Raw genomic sequence first — 26,656 nt, forward strand, 5'->3', positions numbered from 1 at the left:
CTTTTAACAGCTTTATATTCACATATAATGCACCCATTTGTAAATAGTGTACAATTCAATGGCTTTAGTACTATTTTTAACAGCTTTATATTCACATATAATACACCCATTTATAAATAGCATACAATTCAATGGCTTTTAATAAATTCACAGAGTTGTACAACCATCACAACAGTCTGATTTTAGAACATTTTCTTTCCCTCCTAAAAGAAAACTCCTACCCATTAGCAGTCATTCCTCACACCCCTTCACCCCACTTCTGCCCTACACAACCATTAGTCTATTTTATATCTCTATAGATTTGTCTGTTCTGGGCTTTTTATGTAAATGGTATATAATATGTGGTCTTTCATGACTGCCTTCTTTTACTCAGCATGTTTTCAAGGTTCATCTATGTTGTAGCATGTATCAGTACTTCATTCCTTTTTATAGATGCACAATATTCTATTGTATGGATAGACCACATTTTCTTTGTCCACTATTCAACTGATAGACATTTAGGTTGTATCCACTTTTTGTTTATTATGAATGTTCATCAATGAATATTTGTGTACAAGTTTCTGTGTAGACAAATGTTTGCAGTTCTCATTTCATTTGTAGGAATGGAACTGCTGGAACATACGGTAACTCTATGTCTAACCATTTGAGTAACTGCCAGACTTTTTCAAAGCAGCTCCATCATTTTATATTCCCATCAGCAGTGTATGAAGGTCCCGATTACTCCACATCTTCAACAATTGCTACCACCCGTCTTTTCAATTATACACATCCTAGTTGGTGTGAAGTGACATCTTATTGTGGTTTTGATTTGCATTTCTCTGTTGGTCTTTGCGGTTGAACATCTTTTCATGTGGCTATCGGCCACTTGTATGTCCTCTTTGGAGAAATGTCTATTCAAATCCCTTACCCATTTTTAAATTGGGTTGTCTTTTTATTATTGATTTTTAATAGTTCTTTAAATACTGTAGCTACAAATTCCTTATCAGATGTATGATTTACAAATATTTTCTCCCAATCTGTGCGTTATCTTTTCAGTTTCTTGATGGTGTGCTTTGAAGCACAAAAACTTTTAATTCTGATCATGTCCATTTTATCTATTTTTTTGTTGCTTGTGCTTTGGTGCCATATTTAAGAAACCATTGCCTAATCCAAAGTCACAAAATTTTATATGTATGTTTCCTTCCACAAGTTTTATAGTTTTACTTCTTATATTTAGACCTTTGCTCCTTTGTATATGGTGAGAGGTAGGGAGTCTGTTGGGGATTGAATCATGTTACCCACAAAAGACATGTCCCCATCTCTGGTCCTGTGGTGTGAACCCATTTGTAATTAGAACCTAAGAGGATATTATTAGTTACAATGTGCCCTAACTAAATGAGGGTGGGCATTAATCCAAGATGACTGAAGTCCATAGAAGCAAAGGAAATTGGATACAGCAAGAGAAGCCTTAGAAAGACAACGCCACGTGCATTGTCATGTGATGGAAAAGCCAAGGAACTGCAGATTGCCAGTCAGCCAGTGGCTGGAAGATACTGAACTGGGAGGAAGCAAGCCTTCTAGCCTCTGAAACCGTGAACCAATCCATTCCTATTATTAAGCCAATTCATTGTGTGGTATTTGTTTCAGCAGCCAGGAAACTCAAACAAGGTCCAACTTCATTCTTTTGTGTGTGGATATCCAATCATCCCAGCACCATTTGTTGAAAAGATTCTTTTCCCACTGAATTGTCTTGGCACCATGGTAAAAAATCAATTGACCATAAATGTGACAATTTATTTCTGGCCTCACAATTCTATTCCATTGATATATATGTATATCCTTATGCTAGTGCCACACGGTCTTGATTACTGTGGCTTTGCCATAATTTTTGAAATTGGGAAGTGTGTCTTCCAACTGTTTTTTTTTCTTTTTCAGTATTGTTTTGGCTACTCTGGGTCCCTTGAATTTCTGTATGAATTTTAGGAACAATCTGTCAACAACTTGCAAAGAAACTAGCTGGGATTTTATTTTTTAATGCTGCAATTTAATTTATTTTGTAAGAGTTTAATAGAGACTACAAATGAAGACCTTCCAATTCTCAATTATTCAACATATAGAAGAGTTGGAACAGCCAGCTAGGATTTTGATAGGGAATGCAATGAATCTGTAAATCAGTTTGGGGAGTACTGCCATCTTAAAGTTATCTTCTTCCAATTCATGATCATGGGATAGTTTTCCATTTATTTAGGTCTTTAATTTTTTTCTACATTGTTTTGTAGTTTTCAGAATATTAGTTTTGCATTCCTTTTGTTTTATTACATATATACCTAAGTATTTATTTTTACGCTATTGTAAATGGATTTATTTTCTCAATTTCATTTTTCAATCTCTACTATTTTTGCAACTTTTCTGTAGGTCTAAAATTATTTTAAAATTAAAAGTTTAAAAAAAAGTATGATAATATCAAACATTTGCAACTGAAATACTTAGACATTGCTGGTTGGAGTATAAATATAATCACTGTAGCAAGCAATTTAGCATTATTTGATAAAGTTGAAAATGTGCATAATCTAACAACTCTACTCCTAGAACAACTCTTCCACGTGTGTATCAGCACTGTTTGAAATAATAAAAATCTAGAAACCAAATGTCCATAGTAGTAGAACTGATTTTTTTTAAATGGGTGGTATATTTGTATAGTAGAATACTATAAAGGAGTAAAATGAAAGAATTACAGCTACATTCAACAATGGGATCAACCTCAAGGATATAACATTGAGTGTAAAAAGTAAATCGCAAATGAATAGAGCATGTTTCCATTTACAAAAAGTCTATGAAATTGAACAAATATGTTGTTCAGGAGTTGAGGCATTATGACAAAAATATAAATAAAATCCAGGTAATTATAAACACAAAATTCAGGATATGATTACCTGTGAGAGAGAAGGGAAGTCAGTGTCAACGAGGGGCAGTAGTCTTCAGTGTTCCTTATTTAGGTGGGTACACAGGTGTGCAGTATATTGTGAATTTTTAATAAATTTTATAAATTTGATCTAGTCAATATTTAATTTAAAAATTCTAAGAAAGGGAAATGTAAGTATCTATTCATGTTTTTAAAAACTATTTGAAGTCATTAATGACAATACTAAATTCTATCTGTGGATATATCATCAATAAACAGAACATAATTAATCTTGCTTTTTTATTTTGACAATTACAGAAAAGGCAAAATGAACACCTGTACACCATTCAATTAGATTAATCAATTGTTAATAATTTTCCACTTTTGCTTTTTATATTTATTATTTTAAATTTATTATTCCTCTTATTGCTGAATAATTTGAAAGTAACAGATATGTTATTTCACCCCTAAATACTTCAATATGTATTTCATAAGAGTATTGTCATTCTGCTACACAACTACAATATCATTATTTCATCCAAGGAATTGAATTAACATCAATATAATATTTTCTAATACATAGCCCATATTTGAGTTTCATGAATTGTCCCAGAGCAAATGTTTTTTATTTTTTATTTTTAGGTAGGATCCAATAAAAACTGAAGCCTTGCATTTGGTTGTCATGTCTCTTTGTTCTTCATAATTGGAACAGCTCCCTTAGTTCAACCCAATCCCCTTGCTTTTATTTAATTTTATGATTTTTGGTCTTTCATGACATTGATATTTAAAAAAAAAATTTCCAGGTAATTGTTTTGTAGAATGCCTTACCACCTGGATTTGTGTGAGAGCTTCCTTGCTATTAAACTCAGGTTAAACATTTGTGGCAATTATACCTCATAGGTAACACTATGTACTTCCATTCGCACATAATGTCAATTCATCCCATAACTGTAAATGCAAAAATCTGATTACTTGGTTACGGGAATGTCTACCGCCAGATCTCTCCATTGGAAAGATCCCTTTTCTTCTTTGAAATATTTAATCTGTGGGATGACACTTGAGACTGTGTAAATGTTTGTCCCCTGGTGACATTTTACTCAATGGTTTCAGTATTCATCGATGATCCTTGTCAGAATCAATAATTACATTGGTAGTGCAAAACAGAGATTTGTAATTCTGTCATTCTTCCTGTGTTTATCTGCTGATACTGCTCTGTAAAAAAAAAAAAAAGGCTCCCCTGAATCCTTTACTCTCCTGCCCCTTTTATTTTTAAAAAATTCAATAGCTTACAGTACATTACCATCATTCTTTTTAATGCTCAAATTATTCCACATTCGGCCGGTAAAATCCTAGGCTTCTTTGTCTTTTTTAAAATTTTTAAAATGTTGTTATGAATCTCTTGAGTATTTCCTTGCTTTTTAGCACAACAAGATATTTCAGACTGTTCCCATTCAGAGCTGGGGTAGTGGGCAATGGATTTATAAACCAAGAACTAGATACTGAATGTGCTTTCTACTGACATGTCATGGCTGTTAAGACCTTTCAGTGAACAGAGCTAGGGAATATATTTAGTTTTTTGAAAATTATGAGGTCATGCTTATATCTCCAATTTAAATCTAAAAGGGCCATTCCTTACTTTCCCCCATTCCACATTTGAGGCTCTCCTCTTTAATGTAAGAACCCCAGTTCTCAACAACATTAGAGCATTTACCCTTTTGCTCTGTCCTATGATACGCACAAACTAGTTTTATCAATACCACTATCAACAACCAACCCACTAATTAAAATCCAACGTTTCTTTGTAATTCATTTTGCCTCAGGATATATCACACTGAGGGAATACAGTAACAATACTGTGTTCAAAATTCTTTTTATGTGTTTGGTTATGTTATCAATTTAATATGCAGTTAGGCTCACTTATTTCTGTTTGTATTCAATTTTAGGTTTGTTTTCCTCCATCATTTTAATTTAATTTTTTGAATATGTAAGGGTCACAAATCAAAATTATTTAAAAATTTGTACTCATTTCATCCCAGTCTCTTCCACCCAACTTTTTCATTTGTTTGTGCTTAGTTTTTTTTTTTTTTTTGAGGTTGTGCAAAACTATTGTATTTACAAAAATGGCACAAAAGTGAATTCAACAGTCAATGCACATGCACACGTCATTCACATGGTCAACAAAAAGTATTCTAACACTACAGAACTAAGAACACTAGCTTTAACAGCAGCTGTTAAGCACTAGAGTCACATAAGTTACACCAGAATGGGCAAAATATTGCCCAAGTAAAATTCTATTGTTAAAGCTGAAACAGGTTTAAGGCCATTCAAGTTCAAGCACAGAGCCCCATCTATTTGTTTGTGTCTGAAATACGTAACCTTTCTCCCAACTTGTGGTCTTAAACTTCTGTTTTACAACATCCAAAAGAAATCAGTACAATAGAGGTTATATTAAACAAAAGTAACATACAAAGCTATAATTAAGATGAAGTAAGGAAAATCCAAAACATTAAAATTTTTAAACTTGTTACTTGTTGGAACTAGCACTACACTAGGAGTTAGATAATATATACAATTATTTTCAAGTAGATTACTTTATGTTGTTCTAACACGTTCCTTTCATCAGCGCACTGTTAAACTAATCAAAACTCTACAAATATATATCCCCTTACAGTAACAGCACACACTACCACTACCTGCAAAGTTTTCACTCTCAAATGACTCAGTGAATGAAAGGAAACACAAAGCCGAGAACATATTAAGGAGAAGTATCAGGAGTTAGCAGATTCATGCAGTTCAGTGCTTTTAGTCAGCCAGCCAGCTTGCTAGCAACAAGGGATGGTTTCCGTCGAGGAAGGTCCTGTGGAGTGGGAATGTGGTCAGCAGTGACCTCTGTCTTATCCCGGGCTGCAGCAGGAAGTTGCTTATTCTTCATTTTCGCTTTAGCCATGTTGTAATCCCCAGAATCAAAATATTTTTGCCCTTTCTGTAATCGTTTTCTTAAGAAATCTGAAACTCCAGGCTTTTGTCCCAGATGAGGGTACCTTGCTTTTAATTTTGCTTCTTCAGCTTTCTCTGGACTAGTCACTTTATCTTCCATTTCCTTCTGCTCCTCCACGGAGGCTGCCTCGGCGATTTCCGCAGACACGGCGCTCCCTCTAACGCCGCTTCTCCGGCTCTGTGATCTTGTGCTTAGTTTTCATGTTTTGTTTTGTTTTACAAAAACAAGAAAATCTGTATGTCTGTACACACATACTCTTACTTTCTCTTCTTTCTTACATAAAAAAATGCTTACACTGTTTTTTGTACTTTGCTTTTTTTTTCACTTAACATCCTCTATTTTTGGACATTTGTGTCAAAAATTTTCACTACTTTAAATAATGCTGTGATAAAGTTCTTTTTGAATAAATGTTCATTTTTCAGGAGTATGTCCTTAAACAGATTATTACCCATATCCTAACCTTAAGCACACCTTTTCTATGGCCAGTGCTGCTTTATTGGTTTCTTTAAAAAGCTTGAAAAAGTACGATGGTTTTTTTGTAAATGAATTTTAAATGTTATCATCACCAAAATGTCCTAAATTTTCACTTTAGTGTTCTGCTTCTCTCCTATATCCTTCTGTTGGTGACAGAATTGGCTTTTCTAGCATGTAGTTGTGCACAAAGACAACAGAGCAAGCTTCTCCCCAAGCAGCCCAGAATGTGGTGGAGCCCGAGGTAAGGCAACAGGTCACTGGCGGGAGGAATGTAAGAACTGAAAAACGACATGTCAAGAAGTCAAGGAAGAAGAAAAGAGCATTAAAAGAGTATGAAAAGGCGACTCCCTGATGTCTAGTTTCATAGAGAACAGTATAGGAATCTGAAAACGGTCAGATGTGCCGAGAAATGTCTGGTCTGAGAAGGGTCAGTTCTATTCTGCCTTGTAGGTGATTTAATTTATTTATCACAGTGCTATAGGATGAAATAAGTTTATTGTCTAATAAATCATGAGCAATTCTGTCACTTTTTCCCAATTCCATAATAAAAAATGGATATTTGCAGGCCTACCTGGGGTGGCATGGAGAGATTTAGGGCCATGTCTACCTAAATTCTAAAACTTACTTTTGATGTGAGAACTTAGGAGGCACCAGTAATTCTTTTATGACACTTTGCAACTCATTGAGTTCTAGGACAGAAGCAGCGGTGGTTAGGAATCACTGAGTTCCCTAAAGGTTATGAACTGAACCTTGGGGAGTCATGGGGATCCTTTTACAGAAATAACCAAGTTTAAAGGCTCCTAGAGTAGAACTTTCTTGGAGAGCCAAGGACTTCACGCAGCTAGACTGTAGCCACTGGTACCTTATTTTTTTCTTTGTTGAAGGCTACAGAATCCAGATGTGTTTAAGGAAAACTTGAACATTGGGTTTATCCTGCTTTATGAGATTGGGGGAAAAAAAACATTATACCTTCTGAGGCCAGCCCCCTAAAAAATTTAAAGGGGGAGCAGCAATTTTTCTACCACCGAGGGGCCCTGAAGGGGAATAAAACCAAGAACACACATGCCAAGTCTACAATGCCAGGGTCAAAGGCCACAAAGGTTGAAAGTTTGAATGTGTGGCCAGAATCAAGCACTAGAAGGAGCAAATCATTCTGAATATCAAGTAAAACTGATAATGATCAGGGAAACATACAATGTCCAGGTACAGTTAAAGATGATTCAGTATTCATCTCAATACCCCATAACACTGCCTATTTGAAGAGAACAGTATGTTCTGATTTGCAGGTTCTTATCCCTTTAGGTTTAATAAAAAATTTTATTTCTAAATATTTTATTTCTTCTTGTTCTCATCAAGAAGATACCCCAAAACAAAAGAAAATTACTCTCAGGTCTAGCCGTTCATCTTCTCTGTGGATTAAACTGAGTTCTCCAAAGTTTTGGTGTGTAAAACATTGTAATGTTTAAAAAGATATGAAAATCACTATGTCACTTACACTGTGTGTTGGTGTGATTGTGAAAACCGTGTGGTACACACTCCCTTTATCCAGTGTATGAACAGATGAGTAGAAAACTAAATGAAAAATAGAGTGGGATGGGAGGGATGGAATGCTTTGGTGTTCTTTTTCACTTTTATTTTTATTCTCATTTTCGTTCTTTTTGGAGTAAGGAAAATGTTCAAAAATTGATTGGGGTGATGAATGTGCAACTGTATGTTGGTACCGTGAACAGCTGACTGTACACCATGGATGATTGTATGGTATGTGATTAAATGTCAATAAAACTGAATTTTAAAAAAAGATATGAAAATCAAGAAAATATTACATCATTAGAGCATGCTGAGTTTTTAAGTATTATTTTTCAATGGACATTCCTTCATCCTGGCAATCTCTTTTCAGCAAATAAATAACCTGGAAATTGAAAAGCTGGTTAAAAACCCTGCTAATCGCTTTCACTGCCTGCTGCATTAGCAGTCCTCTGTCCTTAGGAGGCCCAGGTGGCTCCGTTCCATCCTCCCACATTCAGCCAGGTTTGGGGAAACTATCTGGGTGGATGTACACTGCTGTGCTGTTCGGTCGGTCTGGAGGGAAGCAGCGGCAGAATTGCCCAGGAATAGCATTCTAAACACACATACCCAACGCCGGAGACCTGTGTGAGTGATGGATGTGCGCTGAAGGCCTCTACTCTTGACCAGAATAGATTTCTGAAACATGATTTTCATGACAAAACTTGTTCTTGCCAGTACTACCACATTTTAAATATTACTTCATGTCTTACTTTAAAAATAGATTTTAACTTAGAATTCAATTTAACAAAATATTACATAACATTCAATTCAACAGATATTTATTACGTAGAAACAAAACAGACATGTTCCCTGACTATTTTACTATCCAACTGAAGAGAAATATTGTTAATAATTATAAAACAGAGGGCAGAGACTGGCAGGAGCCTATGCACACCAGTGCATGGGAAGACAGAGAAAGCAGAGAAGTGCTGTGTCTTGAGAGCCAAAGCAACTGTGGTGTCTAAAGGAAGGAACGAAGGTCACCGATGCAGCCCCAAGTTCAGATAAGATAAATGCTGGAAAGATCAGTGCCTGCATTGACAAGAGCCCTCTCAGGGAGCAGTGGGGCATGGAAACTTGTTTGCAGGGTCCTGAGGGGAGACCAGGAAAAGAGGAAGTGGAGATAGCAGACAATTCTCTCCATAAGATAGAGAGGAGGAGGGGTGTGGGGTGAGCGGGAGAACTAGGTAAGATTAACAGACACTTGTTTTCTTTTTTTTGTTTTGTTTTTTGAGACAGGGTGGCAGGTTTAAGCAGATGGAATGAATGAGCCAGAGGAGAGAAGGAGGCTGAAGGCAGCAGTGAGAGAAGAGATAACAGCCCTGTCAGGTCCTTGAGGAGAGGATGGCAGTTATCTGGAAGAAGGTGGGAGAATCAGGTTTAAAAAGAAGTGGGGGGCTGAATGAAATAAGCCAGATGCAAAAGAACAAATGCTGCATGCTCTCACTTATTTGAAATATGCAGAATAAGCATATTCATAGTCAGAAACTAGAATGCAGGTTACTGGGGCAGGGTGGGGGAGGAGAATGGGAAGTAATGATTCATTGGTGTGGAGTGTCTGTTTGGGGTGATGGAAACATTTTGGCAATGGATGATGGGGATGTAGGCACAACTTTGTGAATGTAATAAATAGCACTAAACTACATATTCGAAAAGAAAAAAAGGGAAATTTTAGGTTGTACATAAGTTAACACACACACATTCCCATAGAACTGTACAACACAATGAGTGAGCCCTAATGTTGACAGTGAGCTAAAGTCAATAGTATAATTATAATAATATTTATTATTGAATTCTAACAAAAGGACCACACTAATGCAAAATGTTAACAATAGGAAGAAGGGTTGTGTGAGGGGGTGGTACAGGGGAACTCTGTCTTTCCTGCATGATGTTTCTGCAAATCTGTAACTGCTATAATTTAAAAAAAAAAGAGAGACAGTTATGTGTACAGTCAAGTTTTTAGATTTGGAGGCAAAGTGTTTTATCTGAAGCTTTATTTTGGAGGACTGGGGAGGGGAGAAGAAGGTGGCATGGTCATTTGCAGAGAGGGAGGGATGAGGTCAGAAGTTTGAGTGAGTGAAATGGAGTCCACAACAGTCACTGCGAAGGATGGGAGAGCTCTAATTAAAGAGCCAAAAAAGACTTCATTATGGTATCAGTTAGAAAGGTTGATATTTTCCCCCGCAGTGTTCAACATCTTGACTACCTAGGAAAGGAGTCTGTGGTATGAAATTGGAAATATTTGATAGATATTCCAGGATCCAGAAGAATCCAGGATGTGACTATGGAGCAGGCGGAGGCCAAAGAGTTGGATAAGGTGCTTGAAGACGAGCAGCTGGAGGTACTGAGAAGCTAGGATGTTGGCTGGCTTCATCCATCCACTGAATATTGTCCTCGCTCAGGATGACAGCAGGTTTTGAGGCAGGGAAGACTATGAGCCGGTGTCAACATCTTCTACAAGCTTCTAGGCAGCTAACTACTTAGTTGGAAATTGATCAGCATTCAGAAAGTTAACTTCAAATACTATTTCAGTTATATTTGTACAAATCTCCAGTGTTTCCCTATTCAGTCTCCTTCTTCACTATCCAAAGAATACTGTCTTTTGTATATGTGTGTGTGTGTGTGTTTAAATTTTAGGTGACTCACTGAGGATCCCCTCAATGAGATCAATGAGATCAAAAACATGTATTATAAAAAGTGAAAATGCTGCTGTCTATCTCTTTACTTGCCTCCTAATCTCTACCACCCCTTTAACACTTCCTTATGTTCATTTGGACAGAATAATCTATCTATCAGCAGGCAAAAATGTCTCTCTGGTTCTTTTATAATCATGCATCTGTCGGAATGTCCATTTTGTGTCATTCCCCTGAGCATGATTTCCTTGACTAGATACTGCCAGATGTGCTTTATCCCCTCGGGGTCCCCAACTATACCATTTTAAAAGCAGGGAGGAGAAAAATATGGAAGTCACTAAGTCTTCCGGTTTTCACACCCACCCCCCATGTTGAATTGCAAGTGACTTGCGTTTTGATTGGTTCAATATCCTAGTATTCTAATTTATATAACTCGGCATCTCCTGAACTAGAAGAATTATGCTACAACTTCAGATTTAAAAGGAAAGGGGGGAAAAAAAGGTGACACTAAAAGGAAAGCATTTTTTTTAGTCTAAAACGTCCTTATGCTGCTTCTCTACTCACTGCTCCAGCTGACAAAGACACTTTGGGCAAACTTAAAAATATTTAACCCACTTTTTTTTTTTTTTAACTTTCGAGTTCTTTCCATAATGTTTTTCATGTTCCCCGCCCCCCCTCCCTTTTTTTTTAAATTACAATGTGAGTTAAGGTATTAAATACTTAAATGCTTCACTTTAAGTGCTGGGTCTATAACAACGCAAAGGTTTTTATTTTTACTTTCTACTTTTAGCCACACCAGAGCTGCCAAGGACTTGCCCTTTCTGCATATTCTGGCTACTTTTCCCTGCCTGGTGCTTTTCCTGGCAGGCTGGCTGCTGAAATGCTTGCTTTAGGGAAAGACAAATGGACATTATTTCTCCTTCTGCCCTTTTTCTCCTTCCTTCCAGCTCTCATTCAAACACTGATTGAGCAGCTCCCAGTTTCAGGCCTGAGTAAGGTACCATATAAGGCACAAATATGAACAAAAAGGCTTTTGCCCCCAAGGTGCTGGCCTCTGTAACCTTCGGTACACTAAGCTCTCCTAGATTCACACAGAGATTATGCTAAGAGAAAATATGAGGAAACAGCCAGATGATTTCTTGAGAACTCTTTCTGTCTAAATAACTATGATGTTTAAGATTTATTTTCACACATAATCTCCTGCTAACTATTTATGCTGCCCTGGACAATTTCTCTTTATGTCATAACATGTTTATGGTCCTTTGCCCTCTACTCTCCAGTAGTGTTACAAGAATATGAAGGTATTTAAATATTAAAGCAAATAAATTTTGGTGTAGTTATGATATGGAATACTATACATTCATTAAGAATCCTGTTTACAAAAGCTTTTAATGACATGGGAAAATATTCATATATTAATGTCAAGTGAAAAAACAATGCAGAGAACAAAGCCTGGAACTCTAGGTATTAAATCATTCATTAACATCAAAATTTTAACAGTGGTTATCCTTAAATAGTGAGATTAAATTTTTCTTCTGTTTCTTTTATTTTTCAGAACAACAAATACTGTAACTGTGTTTTTTCTATAATAAAAACGAAGAAAGTTGTTTTTTTAACATGTAGAATTATTTTTGCAGCAAAAATTTCAGTGTGTATGTGAAAGCCAGATGTGACTAATTTTTAAATGGGTTGAATTTTCCAAATCTGTCCAGAACATTTATTTTTCTGGATTCTAAGTTTATGTAACCAGTTAAAATTCTGGTACCTTTCTGAAGTCTGAAAATCTTAAAAAGCTCTGAGGGCATCAAGAAGGGAAAAAGACCTATACAATTTCTTCATCTGTCAAAAATGCAAGGTTTTATTTAGGGTCTTGCATTTATTAGGAAAGGCTAAAGTGCAGGTCATTGAGAGGTTATTTCAGGAAAAGGCCTTGCAGAGGCCCAACTGCTGACCATGGGTGATTTCACCACTTCAAACAGGTGCTATTTGTGTTTGCTCAAGCATAATTTGGGATATCAGCTCACCACTCAGGGGGGCCACAAATGCCAACTGGTACAAGCAAAGCCCTGTAAGAGGAGGCACTCCCTCTGTGTTAAGGGGAGTGGGAAAACTGTAAGACATAAAGGAAATCTGACCAATATTTGGGGTTCCTAAAGCCTGTCTCTTCCCCACAAGGCACAGAGGCTGAAAGAAATTGTGGAAAAGGCCAAAAGCTGAGTTTGCCTAGGGCTCCCCTGGGATTCTGGGAGAGCCATGAGAGAATGCATTTGACCCTCACTGGCTTATCACTGCTAAGTAAATATTTCCAACAGATGATTTTGTAACTTGTTGTTCAGAATTTTAGAGGCTCAAAAGAAGACTGCACTGTCAACCAGGCACTCAAGCCTCCAGGGGAAAATCTACTGTCAGTCAGTTCATTTGGCCCATGGAACTAACAATGAGAAGTTTTTTACAGAACCTCCTACTCAAAGTGTAGCCCTCTGGCCAGTAGCACTGGTATCACCTGGGAGCTTGTTAAAAATGTAGAATCTGGAGCCCAACCCTACTGAGGGGGAATCTGATTTTAATAAGATCCCCAGGTGATGTGAGTGTACACTAAAGTTTGAGGAACAGTATACAATTGGTATGGAATATATAAAACTCATTTTGAGCACTTCTGAATCTTTCTGCTTCCTACCCATTTTCAAATATATTGAAAATAAATTTTTTTACTGTGGCAAAAATATCCTCCAGCTGAAATCTGTTTATGTGTGTTCCCCCCAGCTAAGGTGCTCAGAAACAACTTGCCATCTATAATTTCATTTTTAAACCTAGTTTTACAAAGGTAAACATTTTCAGCCCTCTCAATTTTTAAAATTCCTTATAGCTTCTTGTAATTCAAAACAAATTTTATTTTTGAGAGCATACTTACTACAGACTTCTGAAATTTTTGCTACCTACCTTTTTATATTTCCTGAAAAAAACTTTTTTCCACTGTATTTATTTTCTTAAAGTAATTAGGGGCGGTTCTAACTTTGTATTTGTTGACACAGGGGATAGTGGTCTGGTTTCTAAGTCGAAAATGTGCTGGTAATGAGCTAAATGTCTACGAACCCACCTATGGGAATGAGGTCTGAGTACACACAGGAGGTTTGAGTGGCACAGAATCCACCATCCCATGCAGAGGTGAACTTCCCTTGAGAAAATTTCTCTACATAAATGAGTGACCAGTTTCCAGTCCACTGATTGAGTTATCGTGTCACAGACTTAACAGTATCTGGCAAACATACATGTCAATTTACCCTTGACCTCAGATGGGGAAAAAGGTCAGAGAACTTTGAGGGAAAACTTACAGATAAATTCAAAGTAACATTTAAACTGTTATTACAATTTTTAAAAAGAGGATGTAAGTGTCCTATAAACATTTGGATTGAGCAAAAGAAAGAGGCAGAGGGCTGGGTTGAGAAAGGGTCCTCTTTGCATGCTCAATCTTACCTGATTGTCGAATCCGTTGAAGAGTTTGCTGAACCAGAACCTCCGATCGTGGGACGATGATGATGAAGTCCACTTTGCTGAAGTGGCCGAGGTCCAGGCTCTGGCTGCCGCTGTCGGCAATAGCACACACCTGGGATAAGAGCTTTCTGGCAACTGTGAGCTGTGGTTGATAAATTTGAAAGGCTTCATTATCTAAATCTAAAATAAAAAAGTCATAAGAATACGATTAATTTACTTCCATGACATCCACTATGAACCCACAGAGGGACATAAAAACACACACAGTAAAGTAATTCCCCATCATCAAGAATTCTCACTTTCTTTTCTCATTCTCTGTTGACTTGCTGATTTTCCCTGAAAACTTGGCCGAAAGGATATGCTTAGGAGTGGATGAAGCAATTGTACAAATGTGTTATTTTAAAACTGATTGTCTCATAAATCACTAATTCAACACCAACTTTGCCTACTCAGAAATGGGGGAGACAGTCTATTCTCTGACAAGCCAGGACTTGTCTCTGGAAGGTGAGAGTTTCCAGGGTTCTTTAGGAATAGAATATCAGAATAAATCAGGTGTCTGAGCCCAGACCCAGTTCAGGAAAGGAGGTGATGACTTAGCTATAATAATGCTGAGTTTCTTGGAGTTTTTCTAGATGGCACCCCAGTAGACATTTGCTCTCCAGCAGGTCAGCTGAACATGGTCTGAATGTCCCCTCCCTGAGTCTGTATAACATAGTCATGGAAACACTAACCTCACTTTTCTTCATTCTACTTGACTTTGCTAGGGCTTGTGACCTGGCAGGTCTAAGTGGTTCTGGTCAACTCCAGTGCTGATGCCTATATTATCGGACCATGAGCCAGCTGGCTACTCAGTAGGTGACATAAGAGGAAAACATTGCCTGGAAGCTGTAAGTATGTCCATAGCTTTTTATTACAAGTAACAACCAATCTCTCATTCACACGCATGCACACACACACACATACACAATGAAAAAGACAAGCTTAGTAAGCCAAACATGGCAAACATCCAATATTGCTTTAAAGAGCTGCTTTTTATCAAGAACACACATGGCAGAACTGCAGGGCCATATTAACCTGTGCTAATTAATGTTTCCTAAAATCAAACCACCATGCAGCCAAGGCAAAACAGTACTCATAACCTCCCAGCTACCAGGGAGCACCAACAGTGGGCTTTTATATGGGTGGTCTCCATGCTTACTAAGAGATCCCACTAAAAAAGCGCAAAGCTGCAACTTTTAATAGCAGCCTAAGTTAGATTAGTTTTTGACCCACAAATGCCAATCAAAATAAATCTGTCTTCTGATAATTAGGCTGTTATTTCCTTCATTTTACAGATTGACTGGATAGGGGACTAACATACAGAATGGCATCACTTTGGAGAATTTAACTAAGCAAACTTTCAATTTTTAAAAAACATGAAAATATCATTAAGCATTTTTTCTCAAACAGGGAATCAAAGATATGTACTTGGGAATCTGTATATACTCTCAAGAATTTTTAAATTCTAATTTTGAGAGTAATTCAAAACAGTTAATACAAATACATTTTTAGATAGTCTGATGACCACTTGGTTATCAAATTTCTCCACAAGTCAGACCATTTTATTGCCTGTATTTGCATTTGTTTTTCTGACTGAGCTGAGGCTAAGCCATGTTCCTTCTATTGCCCAAGACAGTCCTAATTTATAAATGATCTGTTCCTATCAAGTGGAAGCCAAAATGGCTATCAATCAGCAACAGCTTATATGGATCTGTTTCCTATCAACCCTTCTATTCTTTTTTCCTTCCTTTCCTGTGTTGTCCCTTAATCAGAGAGAATTAGGGGAAGGAACTGGAACCCTAAGTAAAGGGGGCATAACCCAGGACCCCAGACTCTTCAAAGCCCTCAGTAAACACCAACAACCTCTCTGGGCACAGCTGGTAGAGCTAAGGAAAGTTTACTAGGTCCCCTGAATCTTTCAAGGAAAAAAAAAAAAAAGAGAGAGAGATCACCTAAGATAGACTTTCACTTTGTTGTTGTCGTTAATTCTATGAGACTTTTGATTAGAACAAGGTCTTTAATGCAGGCTTCATGGTGAGGCATTTTTATTTGAGCCAGATTTATCACGTGGTTAATGAGGCAAAGCCTATTGCAGTCTGTAACTTGGAGAAGAGTCCTCAAAACCCCTGAAATGACTTGGCTTCTAGACTGTCTCTCCAAAGAACTGCCTTCCGCCTCTTGGTTTGAGGTGACATTACCCAGGTTTTGCGTGGGAATCATAGCAGCAGCCTCCTGGGGTGACACACACTCATTGAGGTCTCCATTGAAAGGAGTGATCACACTGTCCCCTCTTCTTTGTTGCATTTTTTCTAGCAGCTTGTCCAGGTCATCACCTGTCACAAAATAAAGTAGGGATAAGATGACAAGGAATGATATGTTTATATCATTTGTCTCAGTCTTGAAGTTGGGTTCTCATGAAGATCTGTAGGCCACCAGCTTTTCTCGTCAGAGGTTATACTAGGCCTTCTCTTTGGCAGTTTGTCTATAGCAAGGACTACTCTTGTTTGTATCACAGTTACAATTTATACACTTTCACATGCTGTGTCTCTCTTGACTTTCTCAATATTCAAAGCAGGCACTATGAGATTATTGTATTTCCAGTAGACATATTAGAAAACTGAGGTCTGGGGCGACAGAGACTTGCCCAAGGTGACACAACATATGAGTGACTGGACTGAAGCTTCTGGTCCCAAGCCAGGCAGCGTCCTCCTTTCTGAGGTGTTAGCAACAACATACTTAGGATAAACCAGACCAAATGAAAGGAGATCAGCTGGCAAGCTTGAGCTCCACACTCACTCTTTGACAGGCTATGATTTAAACTCAGAGAGTCACACAGCTAGGGGCTGGCAGTGTTGCTGGATCTTACAGCCACTCACCTAATGACGTGTTTTTGAAATGTGAAGCCAGGAAACTGACCTTTCCTGTGATGAGCTCATAACTAATTTCTTTCAAAAACTCACTCGTGGTGAGCATACTCTCTGCCAGTGCTCTAGACTGATGTTGACCTGGAGAAGAAACAGGGAGAAGAGATGACTCGCCAATAAGGGGAAAGCTGGATGCACGAATATTTACCTGAACATTACTTAAAATAGTAAAAATTAAAAACAATGGAAGTATTGAATTACAGAGACTTGGTTAAAAATATTATGGTACATCAAAAGATGGACAACCATGTGGCATTCGAAATGACTTTAAAGCTATATACAGAAACACGGAAAATGTTTATAATATCAGGTGATAGAAAAACTATGCATGCATGTGGATAAAGACTAGGAAGGAATATGAAAAACCTAAAATACTTTTGTTTGCATGGTTATTGTAGATATCTGTCTTAAAAATATAAATGCAATATAACTCAACTTGTTTTTACCAATGAAAATAAATTAACATATCATACTTTCTCATGAAGCTTTCTAAAATATATATATCACAAGAAGATGGGCAAGTGGGTTTTGCCAAAGTGAGGGGGCCTAGCCATTTTGGTGGGAAGAGATGAGAGCTGTTCAGCACAGAGAAAAAAAGAAGCAAAACTGACTCCATATGGTTCCCCAGGATGGTGCCTGTACTTGCAGCATGGGAAAAAACAAAACAAAAGAAAACAAAACAAAAACGTAATTTGTCATGTGGCAACTTTCTGAAAACTTTTCTTTAGAGCCAGTATTGTAACATTAAATATCCTCTTCAGTGAAGTAACCATATGAGGTAAGTTTCTGGGAAATGTGATTAACTGGGCTTAGGCCACCTGTAGCACTGGGTTTATCACATGCTAGAGTGGTAACATTTCCCAAACCGTTCAGGGACAGAAGTTACATGAGACAAGGGTATCTATTACTAGGGTGAGCTTTGAAATAATGTTCCCCCAACCAGCTGACAGGGACACATGCCAAACTAAGAGCTACAAAAAACATGATCTGTGGAGGACAGGAGAAGTTAAAATCAGGAGGAAGAATCCAAATTGGAGCCATTAACCAGACTTTACACAGATGCCGGGAACACAGGAGGCACCCAATGAGTATTTTCCAGATGGATGGATGATTGAATGAATGAATAGATTAAGAATAAAAAGAAAGTTTCTCACCTAACACAACCACACAAAATTCATTTCCTCTGATTTTCGATGCACAAATTGTCACAACATAATCTGGTAGCCTTTGATAGTGCCTCATTTCACTGAGAGTCCTCAATGTCTCTGAAATGCCCTCCGCCAAAGAGTTCTGGGTCACAATCACATGTACCAAGTCTTGAGATACGCTGGCAATTAATCTGGCAAGCCAGGGGAGCTGTCCTGGTGACACAGGCATACACTGAGCACCCATGTGCAGGGCTCGCTCTCTCAGAGTAAATTCCTGCATAGCTTTCAGCATAATTTGCTCAAATTCTTCCCTGAGAGGTACCTGATCCGGACCTAAATTGAAAAGAATCACAGCTACAATTAAAAAATCATAGCTAAACGAGAGAGCCTTTCATACTCTAATAGCCAGATAAGCTCTCTTTTTCTTGTAGCTCTCACGTACCACAGCCCCTACTAAACATTATCCATGGTGAAATTACCTTCTCTTTTCCTTCTCTGCCTCATTATGCCTATTAAATTTGGCATTATTGAAATGGTTAATGACTGATGAAATAAGCCAATCCACTGGTATATCATCAATTTTAGGCTTCTTTCATCTCTCACTTTATTCACAGGTACTTGGAAAAACAATTTATGTATTGCCTCTACACCTAATTTTGAGAAAAGTGAACAGAGGAAAATTAGGTTGAATTGTTTTTCACTCCCAATTTAATTTTTAGGCAGCTTCACACTTTCCCCACTTAGAGAATGCTTTCATCCTCTAGTTATTCTCCAGCTCTTGGGATTGTTAAATATGGCATCTGGCCCTCTTCCCCATCATGGTTATAGCTAAGCTTATACTGGTGATCTACAGCCCTGCAATGAAGGGGACTTCATTCTCTTATTCTCTTTAAAAACTCAACGAGTCACTAGAAAAAAATAAGCAAGTCAATGTTTGGCATCCAAGTGACACAAATGAATCAAGATTCCTACATTTAGTTTAAGTTGAAACCAGTGAGACTGTGCTCATTCCCTCCATTCAGTCGTTTCTTTTGCTGTGTGACTGGAGATTTGAGATGCTGACTCCTGTAAACAGATACAGACTCCTCAGTACCTGTGATCTGAGATCAAGCAATACCCTCATGGTCCAGGGTGAAAAGCCCCTGACACAGAACACAGGGATGAAGGACTGGACTTCCATATGGGAACGAGGCAACCCGTTCCTTCCTCTAGTACAGATTTAAGTGGCCTTCCTGGCACTTGCCCATCTCCTCTGGGAAAGTAAGAAAATGAGGAGTTTAATAATATTACTTTTAGGATAAGGAAAATTAAATAAAATCCTTTTTTAAAAAAGTTTTAATTGGAGAAAATAGTTTTTCCAGGATTACTTGGGAGCCAAGGGGAGGAAGGAGAATGGAATCCTCAGAGCCAATTTTTTTCTTTTCTATACATGGAAATAGGGCAAGAAATCTTTGATGCTGACAATGTGCTTGTTTGTTATGTCCTCCCCAGTCACTTGCTAGGGGAAGGTGGATGCCTCTTAGCACCTGTGAACCACCAGGACTTCTGAACTTCATTTAGCTTTATCAACTTATCACCATTGTTTGTGGTCACTCTGTACACACTTAACCATAGTAAGTTCAAAGTGCATAGATTTGTTCCAACTATGAGATAAAGGGAAAGTGGTCAGTTAAAACTTCCATCCATCAGAACATATGACAGCTCAAAAGCAAGTGGCCCTGTCTCTATTTACCTACTGCTTTGGATGGATAACCCAAAGGCTCAGAGGGCTGATTAAAAAGAGTGTCCATAAGACCCACTCCAACTGCAATTGAATAACAGGTTCTATTAGGCAGCATAATTAATTCCAAAAATAAAGGCATTCTGGGCAAATAAAATCATCAAACATGTTCACAACATTCTTTGTTGTCTTCAAACCTCAATTTATAGAGTTTTGACTGATTTACTCTTAGGTATTGCAAAATGGAGGAAATGTATCAAAGTTTAAATGAGGCAAGAGACTTGTTAGAGTCAAATATCTTGTTTTCAATCATCTCCCATTATTTCTTCATCCTCAGCCTTTACAGCTAAATTGCAGGAGCCTTTTCTCCACTCCTCACAAGCTTGATAATAGTGATATTTTCTCCTTCAAGTGCTAATTTCCAGTAACTCAGGTTACCAGGCACCAATTCTGATGGCTTTTTAGATAGTGCTATCTTAATAGGAAAAGACAAGGTTCCTGCAGAACCAGAGCCTTCCAAGAATCTCTGATTTCATCATCTACTTCAAAAGATTTTCAGATTGTGCAATAATATATATTTTTTAAAGTGACTGTAGTGGAAAAGCATGTTCCTCCTGAAGAATTTTGCTCTTCTTCTCCGTTACCTTCAGGTAACTGAGCCATCAAAGTATTAGAAGTTTGGATTTAGAAGTTTTGATTCACTTTTTCAATGTCCATAATCTACAGCACATGTTTACTTTTTAAATGTCCATAATCTACAGCACATATGAAAATAATATTGCTGCCTTCTTCAAAACCTCTGGAGGCAAAAACAAGATTATCAAACACTCCAGAGGAGGCAGAACTCACCAGTTTTGAGGAGGCAGAAAAGTCCCAATGTTCAAAGTCGAGATTTAAAAAAAAGAAAGAAAGAAAAGAAATAGCTATCCATATTGCACATTGAGAAATCTAATTAATTGATTAAAGCAAAACTAAAGAGAATTGACCTTGTAGGGCAGAGAAGTTCTTATACAATTGAATAGAGAGTTTTCTATTTTTTAAGATAAAACCTTTTAATAATTTAAGGGAAGACATTTTGTTTTGACCATTTGGTTCATTTAATTGAGTTGGACTTTGATTTTTTTTAAATTGTTATTAAGATTGGGAAAATACTATATTGAATAGCTTGATTTGCTGTAATATTATTGCTCTATGTGGCCTTGTTTACTGATTCTGGGTGTATCCAGAAGCTGGTTTTAGAACTTAGAATAGAGTCTACACTCCAATGTCAGTATGTAACAACTGAAATAATGACACTAAATGAGCTGCAGATCCAGGTGATTTTTGTAATTTTATTACCTATCAATAAGCATGATTAGTAAATCCTAGGTTTATCATTAAAGTGGCTCATGGGAAATCTGAAGCCATCAAATATTCAAAAGCACATGTCAAAGTAGAACCCAGTCACAGCATTGTTCAGGCTCTCATGCCACTAAAAGTTACAGCCAAGGCTGCTAAGTGATGTGCCAAAGACTGAATCTGGTCTGCTGAAGCTTTTGGCTAGGCCAGTGTTTTTATTAGTTTTTAACACTCATGTATTTTCTACCAATAAAGAAATTCACAAGAGTGCTTATCGAATTTTTATGTGTCATTTTACATCTTGAACATTTTTCTAAGTAAATCAGTGACTTGAAGACCCAGAGTGAGTTTATAATTAGGTTGCATATTAGGTAGCCTACTGCAGTTTGCAAAATAAAGGACATTTCAATGTAAATGCTGCTGAATCACTACAGAATTTACAAAGCACCTGCATACACCCATTGTGGGGCTCAGGCTGATATATCAAACAGAGGAAGTGAAGGGTTCATGACCTGTGTAACCTCTTATTCTAAAACTCAGAGAACCTTCCAGGGAGGTTCACAATTACTGCCTCAATGAAGCAAAGAATGACAGAACTACATCAAAGAGGTATAGCTGGAAAAGGAAAAAAAAAAATGGGTGTAGGGATATTGGGTATACAAGACAAAAAAGGCTAAGTGAAAAACTGGAAAATCGTTGCCTAAAACAATTGGCTATATTCACATTCCAGATGGTAGTTGCATTTTCAGGAAGGTGACTTGGCCAGACTCCCTAAGGGAAGGCGCACAGCCCTGTGGGGTTCGGCCACATCAACTACTTTGCAGACCTTAGGAGCCTGATGAAAATGGCCACTAGGTGGAGCAATTCATCTCTCTGGGACCCAAAGATGCAAATAAGAGGAGCAAGGGAGTTTGGAAGTGGGAAAAACAGGGAGACAGGTGGCTGAAATGGAGATGAGGAAGAAAGGAAAGGAGTAGAAAAAAATGGAGGAGAGGGAGAGGAAAAGGAACAGTCACAGTGAATGGGGTTGAAGGAAAGAAATGGTAGAGGGCAAAGAAAGAAAATAAGAGATGAACACATGAATTTGAGAAAGTGGGAAAGGAAAAAGTATGTTACAAGAAAGAATTTAAAGTCACCACCAAATGATTGTCAAAAATAGCTTACCCAGCCGCACAAGATACTGAATAGTCAGAAGAATCAAATTTTCCACGCTCAGGAGTTGGCTGCCAGTCAACCCTAATTGTTCCAAATCTTTGTTTTCCAGCTGTGGAATCTTGTAGCAATTCACCAGCAGAGGACTCACAACAATGTCGCCAACATTTCCATAGAAATAGGGTAAAGTGCCATAGCCTGCCCCAAGAGAAGCAAGTCAGTGAAGTTCAACTTTATAAATACATATTTTTTTTTCTTTTTGAGGTCCAACTGGGTACTTGCTCAACTAGGATAAAAGATACTTAACAAAGTTCTCTGCCCTGGGAGATGGCTACAAAACAAATATATTAATCCTAGGGAATTTATGCTTCAAATTCTATCTTTACATTAAATTAGACGACCAAAAAGCAAAATACTCAATTTATATTTTTTATGTTTCTCACAGAAACATATTTTTATATTTCCCACAGAAACATGCCATAAAGGACTGAGGAAAGTTTGCAAAGCATCCCATATTTCTGTAAAATTGCAATAATAAAATATTTTCCCATAAATTCCTGATCAAATTTCTTTTCAGAAGAGAAATGTCTCTGAAGAAGAAATCAGAAAACAAACAACCCGCAATAATATATTTCACTGCTTGGATTTTTCTTAAAAGAAAATATAAGCTAAATATAAATATCTTTTAAAAAAACAAAACAAAGAAATAAAATAATTGAAATGAATAATAAGGAATACTTTGCTTGACACAGGTGCTTGGTAGTTCCTACACCTGACTGTATTAGCTATTTTTGTTATGTTTTCTTCCTGAATGCCAGTAAACAGCTTCAAATTATCTTTGAGGTAGAGTATAAAACCATGTTGAAAATATACCCTGTTTCCATGGTATAGCGTAGAGGACAGTCTCTCTGTCACACTTCCTAAAAGATACCAAAGTCCCTGTGTTCTACATATCTTTCCAAAGCTTAGTTGAACTACGCAAGTGCTCCATCAGGACTTCCTGACCCATATAGGATATAAATAACTGGGATTCCCCCAGTACATACAGGTTCAGGATCAGCAGATAGGGCAGTCTGAGAAAAGGACAGGGTTTGCAGCAAAACCATCCATGTTAGTACACTCAGGCTCACAAGAACCAGATAACACCTCACTTAGACATAATCTAAAGATCTGGTGGAGTTTAAACATCACATCTGTTTTGTTGTGGAGGTCAAGCAGGCAATCTCCTTCTGGTCTAGACTAGCCCCAAGACGGAGAAGACTCTTGGGGTGGATATGAAAGGCACCAAATTAGTCAGAATCTAGGTACCCCTAAATTTCAACACCTCCACTTATAGACAGCCTGGAAGGACTCAGACCTTTTAAGATACTGATGCATAGATGCTCCCCATGATAGGGTTCTGGGGCCTCTTAGTTCTCCTGGGTAGGTCTGTTAGCTGGCTTGGTTTGTTTCTTCTCTCTGTGGTTCGGCTCCCTTCAACTGGAATGTCCCCTCCCCTACCCTGTGCACTCTCATCATGCCTTCAGGACCCAGCTTAAACATCAGAAGCCTTCTCAGGCCCCTCCAGACAGAGGTAAGCACTGCTCCTCCAAGCACTTGTACTTCTCCGAGAACCCCTACTCCCTCCCTATCACAGTGTATGGTAATTGTTAATTTACAAGTCAGACCCCCTACTAAACAGTGCTCCTTGAGGACAAAAGGGCATTTCGGTATTCTCATTCTAGCCACATGTTTAATACAACATGAAGTAACTAACTAACAAAAGCCGAAAGAATCAATAGATGGAAAAATGAATAAACACACAATCAATGAAATGGACAAACACTTCTAGATTTCCAGCTGACACAGGCAACTTTGCCTTACCTATCAGAATAACCGGTCTAACTCCTGAGTTACTCAGCAGGTTTTCGGGAACAATTACAGTTTCCCCTGCAGGAATGGGCCGAGGTTGTAAAATTCCAGTTAATGGAGTCTGTGGAACTGGGGCAGATAAAAGAGGCTCTGGAAAAAAAGTTGTTTGACAATAAGAACTAGAAATGAAAACTAAATGAAATACAGTTGAAAGCAATAGTTTAAATACTTTTAGTAGAGAAGTTCTAGAAATCTAATGGTTTAGTTTTTTTTTCATTAAAGTAATTCATGTTTATTATATTAAATTAGAAGAAAACAAAAGAAAGAAAAAAATCAACCATAATCACAAAGTCTAGAGATAGCTACTATTTATTATCTTGATAGTTTTCCTTCCATTTGTTTTTCCGTGTGTAATCTTTTGGATTGTTTTGTATTTTACCTTTTACCCACCAGATTATCAAAGGCATATATGCTCAGTGTATAAAATTTGAAAAGTATACAAAAGAGTGAAGGACAAACTCATCATTAATCAGTACTACCTAGAGACAACCCCAGTAACATATTGACGTAATTCTTTGTATGTATAAGATATCTATGTTGTCTTAATAAAACTATGTACTTAAACAAACTTACATTTTTAAAGAATCTCATCTGCGTCTTAGAATTGGTATATTTACAAAAGTCTGTGCTTACTATAGCAAGATAGACAGGGTTTGATGACCATTTAACCAGGGTACCAAATGACCACAGTTTGGGTATTATCAAAGAAAGCCAGCTGGTTTTCAGGTTTCTCACACAGACTGAACCATCCAGGCCAGAACTAGATAACAGAAAAGCAAACCCAACATCATGACTGTAAGACAAGTCTGTCTTTGACCTATGATGGTGGTGAATCAAGATCAGTTGTGATGGCACGTGGCAGATGTGATGGGGACAAAATATCACCTACTCTCAGTATCCTTACATAACATTAGAAAAAACAGTTCGTTAAAAATTTTTACCTTCAGGGAAAGAACAGGAGGAGATGATATTTCTGCAAACTCAAAAAACTTAAAACCAGACTTCTGTCAAAATCTTACCAGGTCTTGCAAGAGGTCGAACTGTAGGAACAGGTACAACCAAACCAGGTTGGGGGACAGGTGAAGCAGGATACCATCCCCGGTGTCGTTTCTTTGGTGGCCCAGAAATGAACATGGTAGCTGAAGAAAAAAGAAGGATGAGCCTTGTCATCAGCAAAACAGAAGAAAGGAAAGAATGTCAAAATAACATAGGACCTTTAATTTGACTATACTCAGAAAGTCTAAGTCACTCATCTAGAATTAGTTAGAGAAGTCACATTAACAATACTACCTAACATCTGTATACTGTTTAAAAATTTACAATTTTATTCAGATTATTTAATTTGATTCTATCAACAGCCTTGTGAAGTTGTAGGATAAGTATTATCATTATATCGATTTTGTAGACAGGAAAAGGAAGGTTCAGATATGTCTAGGGCCTATCACAACAGAGAAGAACTTTGAAACCTGAACTGTAGTCACAGCAAATTCCACAGTTTTTCAAGATGCTTCCTTATGTATTTGTTTCAACAGTAATTCCCATATAGAAATATATGTAGAATCACCATGTAGAATCACTAAGACATGAGAATCATTACTGTTCACACCAATCATAAACTTTTAAAACACTATGAAAAAACTAAGGAAAAATTCTAGGAGAGTGCTATCAGATATTCATCATTCTGGAATTCGTAATGCTTCCACCAAAATTTAAGTGTATTATTTCAAGACTCCAAGATGAGTTTTGTACCTTGGTCTCCTGATGCATAGCTAGGTCCTGGTGACAAAGAGTAAGTCCCTGGGTGGACTGGAGTGGAGCTGGATGTGCTGGTCTTTCCCCCATGGCTACTGTTTCCATTAGCAGCATCTGTGATACCCAAGGAGAGAAGCCACTCAGCACAGAACTGGGCAGCACACTGCCTTCTGTGATGTGCAATGAACTTTACACTCTAGGATTCAAAGAAACCTCACTGACAGGACTCAGTCTAGTTGAATACAACCAACTATATCCATAAGAATAGTACCTTCTAACAAAATAAGGTTACAGTGACTAAGAGCTCTCAAATAGAGTTGAGAGGCTACGCGGATGCTTCTCGTATGCAAGCTCCAGCTAGACATCCCAAATGCACAGTATGCCATGCCTTTACCAACAGCTGTCCCAAAATACCTAGGTGCCTATCTGAGATTGTATAAAAGATTCACTCACTAAGTTTTATCTCTCAGAAACTTAAATCCACCAGAGTGTTCCTATGCCAGACAAGTCCTAAAACCCAGAGGCAACAGCTCTTTAAGAAAAACAATCAGATGCAGCTCCCTTCCCCATAATGTTGACACCCCCTTTCAATATGAACAAATTAGGGTGGTCACTGCCTAGACACCCC

At 37.6% G+C, this 26,656-nt stretch overlaps 2 protein-coding genes across 15 annotated transcripts in view; both read right to left on the bottom strand.

Annotated features, from left to right (window-relative positions):
- The window catches only part of GREB1L (GREB1 like retinoic acid receptor coactivator), a 422,182-nt gene that overhangs the window by 49,513 nt on the left and 346,013 nt on the right, over window positions 1-26,656 (bottom strand). For 13 of the 14 annotated variants that reach the window (XR_005212149.1, XR_005212148.1, XR_005212147.1 and 10 more), the window contains 8 exons: window positions 26,026-26,142; window positions 25,296-25,415; window positions 24,229-24,366; window positions 22,378-22,563; window positions 18,162-18,488; window positions 16,960-17,088; window positions 16,282-16,416; window positions 14,027-14,224 (listed from right to left, as the gene is read on the bottom strand). Coding sequence is in view for 11 of the 14 variants with exons in the window: in XM_037805493.1 (XP_037661421.1) it covers window positions 14,027-14,224; window positions 16,282-16,416; window positions 16,960-17,088; window positions 18,162-18,488; window positions 22,378-22,563; window positions 24,229-24,366; window positions 25,296-25,415; window positions 26,026-26,142 (1,350 nt within the window). In the remaining 3 variants the exon portion in view is untranslated. The remainder of the gene's footprint in view (window positions 1-14,026; window positions 14,225-16,281; window positions 16,417-16,959; window positions 17,089-18,161; window positions 18,489-22,377; window positions 22,564-24,228; window positions 24,367-25,295; window positions 25,416-26,025; window positions 26,143-26,656) is intronic. The other variant, XM_037805499.1, reaches the window with a different exon arrangement.
- LOC119511089 (cAMP-regulated phosphoprotein 19-like) lies at window positions 5,552-6,158 on the bottom strand. The gene has a single exon (XM_037805511.1). The coding sequence runs from the start codon at window positions 5,976-5,978 to the stop codon at window positions 5,688-5,690; it is 291 nt and encodes a 96-aa protein (XP_037661439.1). The 5' UTR covers window positions 5,979-6,158; the 3' UTR covers window positions 5,552-5,687.

Source organism: Choloepus didactylus, chromosome 16, assembly GCF_015220235.1.
Source record: "Choloepus didactylus isolate mChoDid1 chromosome 16, mChoDid1.pri, whole genome shotgun sequence".
NCBI classification, from domain to species: domain Eukaryota; kingdom Metazoa; phylum Chordata; class Mammalia; order Pilosa; family Megalonychidae; genus Choloepus; species Choloepus didactylus.